The sequence below is a fragment of the Manis pentadactyla genome, chromosome 2, assembly GCF_030020395.1.
Source record: "Manis pentadactyla isolate mManPen7 chromosome 2, mManPen7.hap1, whole genome shotgun sequence".
NCBI lineage: Eukaryota > Metazoa > Chordata > Mammalia > Pholidota > Manidae > Manis > Manis pentadactyla.
The window spans coordinates 45,519,856-45,531,940 of NC_080020.1; the positions used below are offsets into that span (position 1 = coordinate 45,519,856).

The window sequence follows — 12,085 nt, forward strand, 5'->3', positions numbered from 1 at the left end:
TTTAATACCTCCAAGAAGTGGAGGCAACTGTGGTCAGATGGACAGCTAATGCCCCACCTGAAGAGGGCAGGGGCGACTTCGCTCAGCCAACTGTGACAGTGTGGAAAAATGGGTGCCTTGTCACCAGACCTACTTTTTCAAGACATGCTGGATTTTTATTTGACATCTCATAATTTTTAGATGACAATTAATTCAAGTTTTTAAAAAGTTTCAGAAAGGCCAAACCAAAGCTATCCAGGGGATTCAGCCTACCAGCCACTAAGTTCTTTAAGTTTTGTTTTGTTTTTGTTTTCTAGGGCTTTTGTGGGTGGGAAGTACTGGAAATGTTGCTACTGTGAAATATTAACACCCATTTCTGTGGATTAAACATGATGTCCAGCTTAATGAATAAAGTGAGCACCCACACAGCCACTTCCCATGTCAGGAGTGGAACACTGCCCTGTCCTAGGGACCCCGCCTCTGCCTGTCCACCCCTAGACATATCATCATGCTGACTTTGATCTTTTAGTATTATAGGTTAATTTGCCTATTTTTCCTTGATAGTAATGGAATCACACTGTAAGCACTCTCTCAAGTGAGGATGGTTGCTGGTTCTTAACTCTGAAAATGGAATTCTAATCCACCTTTTATTCAACACCCAGAGGGACATTTCAAAAACTCAGATCTCATCCTGTCATCCCTACCCCTGCCTGGAACCCGCAATGTACCCTGTGGACAAAGTGAGGATTCCTGTGGCCAGGATTCTCACCTGGCCCTGGTGGGCTAGCTCACTACACACGTGTGGGCAATACATTACTACAGACTCTATATATAAAGAACTCCTCCCAGTGCTCTGGGTGGCATGGCCACATGGCTATTGCCTGGTTGCTGCACGGCTGCAGGAGAGCAGAGACTAGAGGGGTGGCAGTGCCAAGGACACAGACTGAGACGGCTGCAGGGGCAGAGAGGCCCGGAAATAGAGACCAGCTTGTTGCGTGCAGACTTGCTCTGAGTGGACAGGATTCTAGTGACTGATCTGCCACCGTGGAAATGAAGTTGGGGAAAAACCCTTTCACCCCAAGAATGTTCCATTGTCATTTTTCTGTCTCACTGAATCTATAGTCAACTTGTCTCAGGCTGAAACCCACTGGCAAGACAGCCCCACTTTCTCAAAGACTGGCCTCCTGGGGAGAACCAGGCTGCAGTGACTGTTTCCTGCTCCCTCCCCAACCTCACCACCTACACCCTCCTCCTGCAGCCATGCCCAGACACACAATGGTGCGGCCTGTGGCTCAGTCAGCCACTTCACTCTCAGACCCTAGCTTTCCTCTCTGTAAACTGGGGCCCTGCTTCTCCTCTGTCGGAGGTGCAAAGCTCCCAGCACTCAACAGGGGCTCCGTAAACAGCTGCGGTCACTGCGCCGCTTCCAGAGTCCTCCTCATGCTTTGTTTCTTCCTGGTAAGGATTCACATGAGCTTCTGGCTCCTCCCAGGAGTCAATTAAACTGGAAAAAGCACTGTATTTCCCATTCCCCAACAGGTAAGTCCAGCCCTGGCCTCCTTGGGTCCACAGTAGCACCAGGACAGAAACCTCCCCTCCTGGATGGGGGCCCCCCCAAATGGCTACACCAGGAATCAGAAAGCAGCAGCTCAGGACAGAATCCAGCCCACAGACATGCTTTGCTTGACTCAAAGATTCTTAAAACTTTAAGTCAGCATCAACTTAAATTTAAATGCAGCCAAGAGCTGAAGCTGCCGATGGATCACTAATGCCAAGACACAGGTCCTCTGGGTGCCGGGGGCAGCCAGACGGGGCCTGGGGTGGCCCAAACTCCTCGGCCTGTCCTCCAATCATGAGCAGCCTTTTATCTGCATTTATCCCACAGTGTGCAAAAACACATTCTCATTTTCTTTGTGAGCCACAACAGAAAAAAGGCTGGGAAACTATGAGTCAGCTACCAACTTTTAAAAATTGGAAGATCCCATGTGAAAATCTAGATTCTTGGACTTTCCTGAAAACTCACAGGGTCTGGCCAACAGCCAACAGCCCTTTAGCCCCTGGCCCATCTGCCGTCTTATGTAACCTGTGGCACGAGCCTATGACCTGTAAGCTGGGGAGAAACAGAGAAGAATTCTTCCCACAAGGCCCCGGGGCCCCTCCCCCGCCAGCCAAGGCCCGCTGGGGTCCCATCCCTGCCCCCTTGTCCCAGGCCTTACAGAGGCAGCGTCCACGGAGTCCTCCTCCTCGCCCTCCTCCCGGCCATCCTCGATCTCCTCCATCACTTCAGCCTTGGCCTCAGCCACCAGCTCCCGCAAAGCCTTGTTACTGGTGACGCTGCTGACGAAGGGATGCTGAGGGGACACAGGATTAGATTAGATTAGATTAGCCCTAGATTAGAACCACTTTGGGCTGGAGGTGCAAGAGGGGCAGGCAAAGACGGGGGGAATGCGATCCCCCAGGCAGAGGAGGCCAGCAGCTTCCCTGAGTGAGGGCTGATCGTGAACTCGGTGAGACGCCCAGAGACAACTCAGAAAGTCTGTGTGATGGATGGAAAGAGGGCAAATCCTGGCTCTGCTGCTCACCAGCTGTGTGACACTGAACATGTCACTCTCCCTCTCTGCACTGCAGCCTCCTTAGTTCTTCTGTGGGGACAATGCCAGACCCACAAGGTCATGAGGGTTAAATGAGCCAATGCACACGGAAATGCTTGGCCCAAAGCAGGGAGTTAAAGCAATGTGTAATGTCTTTGTTTTAAAGGTTTTAATATAGGGTTTTTAAATATATACTATACGTATGTTAGAGACTCTAACAAAGCCTAACTCCCTCCACTTTTAAACAAGCTAAGAAGTTTCCTCCATGCTGCCTTCTAACCAGACCTTTCTGAGTTCCAGGAATTTTGCCTGCAGCCCCTGGAAACTACAGATAAGGACATTCCATTGCCAAGGCATTTTTGAACCATCTACAAGACCATGGATCGCTTACGCCCAGCCCCTCACCTTCTGAAACTGCCTTTATAAGCCCTATACACAGCCCCCTTCAAAAAGCACTACATTCCTCTTTCTCGTCAGCTCCCTAGTATGCAGGCTCTCTAATCAACTCCACCAGCTCTCTTTCTTTCAAGTTCAGCGTTCATTTCTGCAACACTGAAACTCAAGAACCTGGTCTTCAGGGGTGCGTCAACACATATATACCCTCAATTTTATTGAGGTATTAACATATCACAGTGAAGTTCAGAAACCACAAAGGGTACTAACTTTTGCCCTAATAACACACACAGTTTAACTAGACCCAGCTCGAGACAGAGAACGTCTCCAACGCCTCAGAAACACCTCCCTGAACACCTCCGAGGCAGCCCCACCCGCAGAGCTGCCTGGCTGCAGAGACTAGAGGGCCTGCTCTTTAAGTTCATACGAGCAGAATCACACAGTGTGTAGTCCCTTGTGGTTGGCTTGCTTTACTCAACATGAGTTGAGCCAAAACTATGATTCATCTACACTGTTGCATATGTTGACGAAAGGTTCCTTCTTTATTCCTGTGGAGTATTCCACTGTGAATATATCACAGTCTGTTTATTCATTTTGCTGCTGATGCACAACCGTGTTTTTGGCATCTATGAACAAAGCTGCCATGAACATGGTTGTATATGCCTTTGAGCGGGCACATGTGCTTACAAAATCTTGAGGCAGAAAGGTGTATGTTCTATTCCTAGGCATTTACAGAAATCTCACATCTTTTCAAAAATGAAGGTTCTTTCAGGGACCTTGCAAAACACCAAAGCTTTGAAGGCCTAACAGATGTGAAATCAGCAGGAGCATCTGCCTGGTGGAAGTCTGTCCTCAGGTCTCTCAGCCCCAGCACAGGGTGTGGGGAGGATTCCTCACTTCACTACACTCACCCAGGGTGCTGACGAAGGGGGAGCAGGGTGGTCATTAAGTTGGAATTTGCTCATTTGAAATTTACAGGAAGGCTCTGATGAAATTCACTTTTACTGTCAGAAAATTTATCGGCAGAGGAACAGTGTCACAAGATTGCAGGGAAGTATGTAAATGACTAAGAATAAATGTCCTAGCACCTGGAGAGCACATCCACAACTGGCAGGGGCACTGCAGATCGTTCTTCTCTGCTTGTTCCTTTAAAACATCTCATTTGTGGAAGGCCACAAACCAACAGCCTGTTCAGTTTGGCCACCTTACTTTGTATACCTGCAAAGCAAAAAACCCCACTCCTTTTCAAGAGCCTTGCCATTCAGATTTTCCTAAACCAGCCTGACTTTGTCTATTTAGTCCAAACTAGTAAAGATTTTAAGAATTTAATTTCTTTTCTTTCTTTCCCACGTCCCCATTCGTTCACTGATGAATGCATTCCTGTCACAGCCCCGGGTCGAGGCCGGTGATGTGTCAGGTGCTAAAATCAGGCTAAATAAGACAAGAAAGCTCCCGGCCTTTGGGGGCTCGTGGCCAGTGGGAGAGACACTAGCTTTGTAGCCGAATGACAAGCAAGATCATTTCAGATCAGGTAATGGGATAGCATGAGGCTGGAGCAATATGGGCCTGGCCTGGGTGGAGGAGACTAGGCCTATATGCAAATCATGTGATCCAGTCCCAGATTGAGCATGGTGTCCTAGAGGAAAGGCTAGAAGGCCAGGTGGCAGAAACTTGGGGGAGAGGGGAGGGGAGGGGCCACGGAAGGACAGGGTGATGCATGCAGGGACCCTGGGCATGGTGAGAAGCCACGTAGGGCTGCTATAGAGCAGTGACATTAACACTTATCCTTTAAAGGTGTCAGTCTGGCCACTGCGTGGTTCCAAAAGGTCTCAAGGGGGACCGTTAATGAGGGTTTGCTAATCATGGGATGCTGGACAGTGTAGCAGCTAAGCCTGCTGGCTTAGACTCCAGCCATCCCTGTGCCCCCTGACATCCCCACTGAGCACAGCCTTTTGGGACTGAGGGTGAGAACCAGACCCAAGGTTCCTGAGTTTCACACTGCACAACCTCACACACGTGAGCTTGAGCAAGAAGCCATGGGACACTGCATGGCAACAGCTGAAGCACATGTGGCAGAAATAAATAATGCAGGCACAGGCCTCTGGAAATACCAGGTTTTCCTCAGCGCACATCACATATTGACCAAATTAGTGCCTTTTCAGCATGGCCGGGAGCTTTACTTTCTCAATGCTGAACCATCTGCCCCACTGCCTCCCTTGAGCACCTCAGGCCCCTCAGGGAGCGGAGGGGGGAGCTATGGGGAGACAGCATTTGACCAAGGGCCAAGTAAGCAGAGCAGACCCCCTGGACGCCAAGGTCCTGGAATCCCCAGGTAGGAGGCGCTGGCCCTCCTGCATCTGGTCAGGCCAAGAAGAGTTTTATAAACTGCTCTAGGACACAAAGCACAGACCACCTGCCCCACTGCCTCAGCCCTGCTGTCTCCAGCAATGTACAGAAGAGACCAGAGAACAAAGCAGAGCACAGGAGTGCCCGGGGCTTCCCCAGGTGGACCGCGCACATGGGCCTGCATGGGACGGTGGGGCTGGGCACACGGGTCCCTGGAGAGGTACTAGGCATGGCCAGATCTGAGGGGAAGTCACTGCTGCCTCTGTGTGCAGCCCCAACACGCTCGCCAACTGTCATCTGCCCTCTGGCCAGGACCTCTCCTGCCATCTATACAGACACCCTTTCCAAGAACTTGAGCGGAGGCTTCCTCTGTGTGCTTAGGAACCATGAGCCAGCAAGAGGGTCTACACTCTGAGACTGACTTTACAAAAGACCTATAATGCTCTCATGTGTTCAAGTGTCAGCCTCTTTCCCTCAACCCTACTGCCCTCCTTTCTAACCTTCTTGTCTCTTTCATTCCTTCTTTCCCTGCTTTGTTCACTAAGAGACACAGCTACCGGAATGATCCAGAGAACACGCGCTAGGGCCAGATGGCCAGGATCAGCAGCCCAGCTCTGTCTCTTACAAGCTGTGTGACCTTGTGCAGGCTCCCTAACCTCTCTGTGCGTTTTTTATCATTTGTTCTATAAAAATCTGTACAATACCTGCTTCATAATTGTTGTTATAAAGACTAAATTAGTTAACATTTGCTCAACATTTAGAATAGTGCCTGGAATGGAGAAAGGGTTACATAGCAGTTTAAGTAAAAATAGGTAATATATTTAACAAATACTTATTGGGAGCCCTCTACATACCAGGCACTGTTCTGGATGCTTGGGAAACATTAGTGAGCAGAACAGAGACTGCCATCCTCAGGGAGATGACATGCTAGCTGGGGAGATAAAAATTAAAAGCAATAAACAAGTTAGGTTGCATGCCACCATGCTTTGTGCCACAGAAAAAGCTAGAGTAAGGCAAGAAAGGAGAATTAGGAATGTGGGGTGTGGCAGATCTGTAGTTTAAAATAGTGTGGGTGGAAACTGAGAAGCTTACATGTGAGCAATGACTTGAAAGAGAGAATGAGTCAACCACAGAAGTGTCTGGGGAAGAGCATGCCAGCTGGTGTGGAGAGCCAGTGCAAAGGCCCTGAGGCATGAGGTGCCTGAAGTGTGTGAAGAACTGCAAGGAGGCTGGGGAGGCTGGCAGAGTGAGGGGGCTCGAGGGAGAGAGGAAGTCTAAGAGACCAAGTGGGCTGGGCAAACCACGCAGGACCTGGCAGGTCACTGAGACTCGGGACTTTACCCTGAGTGAGCTGGGAGCCACAAAGGGGCTTTGGACCAGGGAGGGACAGGAGCTGACTTATATTTTAAAAGTTCCCTCTGGCTGCTATGCTGATAAAGAGTGAGGGAAGAAGTGACGAGGCAATAATCCAAGAGATGGAGGTGGGGACGAGTGGTCAGATCCAAGGCATGTTCTGAAGGCAGGGACAGCAGGACTTGCTGAGAGAAAGGATATGGAGTGTTCGAGAAAGAGAGGGATTGAGGATGCTTGCAAAGTTAGGGGCCTGGCCACTGGGAAGGGTCCCACCGACGGGGACAGGAAAACCCTGGTGCAGCACGTCTGGGGAAAGGCAAGGGCATGTTCCACGTGAGGTGCCAGGTGGACATCGGAGGAGGTGGGGTATAAACAGCCGGACACACCTGCTGGCGTCGGGGTGGAACAGGTGGGCCACAGGAGAAATGGAGCTGCTGCAAACTGGATGACACCATCAAGGTGAGGGGAGCAGAGACGGCCCTGGCGCACTTCCATGTTAGTTGGAGGAAAGAGGAGCAGGTGAAGGAGACTGAGAAGCAGTGACCAGGGAGGAGGAAGGAAACCAAGAGGGTGCAGAGCCCTGAAGTTAAGTGCCGACAGGGAGGAGGACAAGGAGCAACAGTGGCTGGAGCCGCTGGGGCCCGCGAGACGAGCACTGAGGCCAATAACGTGGAGTCACTGGCGACACGGGGGTGGGTTTACAACAAATTCAATGAATATATACTGAGCACCTGATGGGCAGCACCTGTTACGCTAAAGACAGTGCATACAGACTCTCACTCACTCACACCATTCTGTCAGGGGCACATTCTCCACATCTTGCAGATAAGGAAACTGAGGCACACAGTGAGAACTACTCAGATTCCAGGAGGGCAGGCCTGACTGCAGAGCCTGGCTTCCTGATCGCTGTGTCGTACAGTCCCCAGAGGTACCTGCGCAAGTAGATGAATCACACGGCACTGTGGTCAGCAGTCTGTCAGCTCAGGGCAGAACATGGGAAGATGAGGGGCCAGGAGGGGCCTCCTAGAAGCAGGCAGACACAAAGGCCCGGGTGCAGACACAAACAGCTCTGCAGGGGATGCCAGGAAGCCCAGATCTGGGCCTATCTCTGTCACTCAAAGCCAGGTGACCTCAGGCAAGCCACTTGCCCACCTCAGCGTCCTCACCTAAGGGGGGAATGCTGCTTCCCGCTCTCTCGCTGGGAGACGAAAAGGCTGGTGGAGAAAGCCCCTGACAGCCCGAGCCCTGAAAGGTGTTTTGTCTCGAGGGATCTCTCCCTTCTTCTGCAGCCCTGTCTGTCTTATGCTAAGAATCCTTTGGCAGGGCATTTTTCCCAACTATGGAATGGAAATTCCTGGCTCAGGCTGAGGCTTCAGGGCTACCGCGTGGAGATGGAGGACAGCTGGGCTCTTCCCAGGACAACGTCCCAGAGGACGGATGTATCAGGCCAGCAGGTGCCTGCTTACAGGAAACAATTGGCCCCAGGTGGCTGGGTGCTTCCGCAGTGCTGGCAGGCCCACGCACCCCCACTGGCCCTCCTCCACATTGCCCCCCACCAAACACCCAATACCCAAAAAGTGAGGTCTCTGACAGCCCAGACCTCTGCTTTCAAATACACTGTAGAAACCTGCCGGGGCCAGTCAGCACCCCTAGCAGCCAAACCCCATTGTGCACCCTGGTTTCTTTCCACTTTTTAATAATTGAATTCAATGCAGCAAACATTCCTTGAACACAGTACTTAGGAGTTACACCAAGCACTTTACAGTATCTTCTCACTTAACCCTCACAGCAACCCTGCAATTTAACAGCCCCATTTCACAGCAGGACCCCATCACAGGTTAAACCACAGTGGCAAGGCTGGGACTGGAACACAGGACTTTGCCGCTCCAGTCCACACGCTCGATCGCTGTGCTGCACACCCCAGAGGGATGCACTGTACCCAGAATGCCAGATGAGGCCCAGTGCCCGGCACACAGCACGTCCTGGGGAACAGCAGTGGCCAGCACTGGGTGGGCCTCTTCCTCCTCGCCTCCCCCCACACACCAGAGACCCTCAGACAGGTGGAAGGACAGGAGTGGACAGGGCATGGAGAACAGCCCTCCCCCTCCCCCAGGCCCACATCCTCTCCCTGTTCCATCAATGTTAATCATATGCACAGCAACTGGCAGACCTGAGGACAGCTGGGTGGGCCAGGGGAAGGGCAGCTCACAGCTACTCCAATATTTCAAAAATTTTCAAGGAAACCATCATCCACTTTCCCATCCTAAAGCCTGAGGGACCCTGGCTAAGTGTAAGTCACATGGTGTCTCCCTAGTCCAAACCTTCAGGGGTGCTCCATGGCACAGCCGGTAAAGCCAGATCCCAGTTAGGCTCCTGAGGCCCTGCACGCCCCTATGTGACCTGGCCCTGCGTACAGAAGACAGCGCAGCAGGCCCGCCTGGCCTCCTTTGAAAGACCTGCTCCCACCACTGGCTGGTTTATTTTTCTGCGTGGTGCCAGTCTCTGCCTTCCACATGCACACAGCTGCCATGTGCCGCTGGTCTCCCCACTGGAATATAAGCTCTGTGAGGACAGGGCTCCAGGGGGCCTCCTTCACTCCCACCCTCCCAGCACGGAACCGTCATCTCAGAGGCTCCCAGGGAATGCTGGCTGATGAATGGATGGCCATTCACAGTCACCTGGGCTAGATGAGGAATGTGTCCGGCTTCCAGGTCCCGGGTGACCTCCTCCGCCCTCTACCTCCACGGGCAGGGCAGGGCAGAGGGGGCAGGCAGCGCCCCAGGAGAGAGGAACCACTCACCTCCAGGAGCTGCGCGGCACTGGGCCGCGTCTCTGGGTTCTTATCTAGGGCTGTCTTCAGGAAGTCTCGGAACTCCACAGACCTAGGAGGACAGGTGGACAGTAAGCTCGGAGCGCGGCGAAGGCTGAGAAAGCTCCCCACGCCACAGACTCCACTCTCCCAGGAGTTATGTGCTTCCCAAGCACGCCCCTTTATAGGACAAAGGGCGCTTTCAAGACCTAAAACAGCGGAGGCGACGGAGACTGCCACATGACCTTCCCATCAGGGACATCACTGTACCACCAGGGATGTGAAAAATCAAAGGAGCAGGGACTTGCCCGAGGCCACAAAGAGTGTTTAAGCCTGAGCCCCACCTCCCAGCCCAGGATGGCACGCTGTGGCTGCTGGGCCTCACTTGGCCTCTTATTCCCATGGTGGGACCTGCCTTACCGGGTGACCCAGTCTGTTTTGATGGGGAACACGGAGGGAAGCAAGAGGAGGGAGGACCTAGAGGGGCTCAGGAAAGCCTGGAGACCCCAAGATACTGACTACTCGCCCACTCTGGGGCCCAGCAGTGGCAGGAGAGCCTTCCAATCCCACCCAACCCACGTCCTAGGCCTGCTGCCTGCAGACACCCTCCTGTGCCTTACCACTTAGAAGGCGTGAGCAGCGTCGGGGGGTCGGACTTGGCAATCTTGAGCAGGACCCGCATGGGGTTGAGCTCGTGGTGCGGTGGCTCAATCTGGGCCATCTCAATCAGAGTGATGCCCAGGGACCAGATGTCAGCTTTGTAGTCATACGGGGTGTCTTTCATGGTCTCACACATCACCACCTCGGGGGCCATCCTGAACCAACCAAGGGACAACAGAGGGCTAAGAACCTGGCCTCCAGAGGTGCTTCTTGGAGACTCAGGGTAAGGACCACCACAGGCCAATGTCAGGGGGTTGCCAGCGCTCCTGAATCATGATTTGCATTACTGTCCATCCCACTGTCTTCCTTATGATGGTCTTCACACAGAAAAGTAGGCTTTCAAAGGGGCTCCACGCCATGTCCTGCTGCAGTTCCCGAAGCCTACCACAAGATGGCAGCAACAATCCAGAACACAGGGTCCTGGGGAAGGGGTGAGGCAAAGGGAAAGGAACCCAGAAAAAACTGGGGTAGGGAAGGAGTGCGGACAGAACACGACAGCACAGAGAGAAGGGGCGGGAGAGAAAAGGGGGAAGAGAAATAAAAGGGCAGAGAGAGAGAAAGAAAGGGTGAGTAATAAGCAAGTAAGAAAGGAGCCTAATACCACAACGGGAAGTAATGCACATGAAAAGCAGGAGTAGTTAGGTGTGAAACTGAGTGAGAAATTTGTTCATTTGTTTGTTTTTAAGTAATAGTTTTCGAAAAAGAAGAAAACACCATGGACTAGAGAAGCCCACAGAGACTTCACTGGGGGCAGGAACTGAACCTGTGCTGCTCATCTTCATAGCCCCAGCCCAGTGCCAAGCACTCAGTATGTTCTCTTTGTGTTCATCAAGAACTGAACCATTTTTTAGGGGTTCCAGTTTCGTTGTTATTGACACAGCATTTTCTACATTCATCAACCCATTTAATCCTCAAAATAACCCATTAAGTCAGTATTATGTCCCTGATTTTACAGATAAGGAAACTAAGGCATAGGGGAGGAGCTAAGCAACTCAGCCAAGAGACTGGCCTCTGACCCAGCCAGCTGTCTCAGGAGTGCCTGCCTCTGTCCTCTATACCAGCCAGAGGTCACCTTGGGGACTGTGAGGTTTAACATTCTGCCCACCATTCCACTTCCAGAAGCTATACGACTCACCAGTAAGGCGTTCCTATGAAGGAATCTCGTTTCTGCACAGTTTTCAGATTCTTGGCAGACACACCAAAGTCAGCTGGAAGACAAAAATCTCAGATAGAGTACTGGACGGACATTCCTCCACCCACAGCCCTGGGGTGTGCACTCAGAGATACACATTCCCAAGCAACTAGCAGACGCCATTTTCTATCTAGCAAATTAGCGATCACTAAAAAATGTATCTACTGCTATGAGGATATAGTACTGAGTACTATATTACTATATACTCAGTATAAAGTACTGAGACATGTACTTTCCTACTGGCTAATGAGAGTATGAACTGAAAGGACTTTTAGGGAAGTGTTTTGGCAATAATCACAAGAATCTTTAAAATACCCATACTCTTCTGATCCAGTAATTCCAAATCCAGGACTCTACCCTAATGAAGTAATCTTAAATATGTCTTAAAATTATGCATAAGGGAGCTCAACAAAGTGCCATTGTAATAGTGACAAATTAAAAACAACTGTGGTTGCTCAGGGAGTGATTTTAATTAGCAATAACCACACCTCAGATAAACCTCATCAGCTACACAATACTGCCACTGCACAAAGCTTAGGGAGTCATTTTAAAAGTTCTTATATACAATATAGAATATCTCCTGTGTTTTCCAAAAAGGATTTAAGATGGTATATCAAACATACACACACACTAACAAAATCGGAGAGGTAAGAAAGATAAGGAGAAGTGCACACTACTGAACAGAGTAAGAAAAGTGTGCTCACCCTCATATGACGGAATATTTTGTAGTCATTAAAATTAGTTTTGGAATAGTTTTATTCA

The 12,085-nt window shown here is 51.0% G+C and overlaps 1 protein-coding gene across 1 annotated transcript in view; it reads right to left on the reverse strand.

Annotated features, from left to right (window-relative positions):
• Window positions 1–12,085, reverse strand: part of STK10 (serine/threonine kinase 10) — a 113,084-nt gene that overhangs the window by 39,904 nt on the left and 61,095 nt on the right. Inside the window, exons 5-8 of the mRNA XM_036884685.2 lie at window positions 11,267–11,339; window positions 10,092–10,286; window positions 9,463–9,544; window positions 2,196–2,330 (exon numbers count right to left, since the gene is read on the reverse strand). Of these exons, the coding sequence (XP_036740580.2) occupies window positions 2,196–2,330; window positions 9,463–9,544; window positions 10,092–10,286; window positions 11,267–11,339 (485 nt within the window). The remainder of the gene's footprint in view (window positions 1–2,195; window positions 2,331–9,462; window positions 9,545–10,091; window positions 10,287–11,266; window positions 11,340–12,085) is intronic.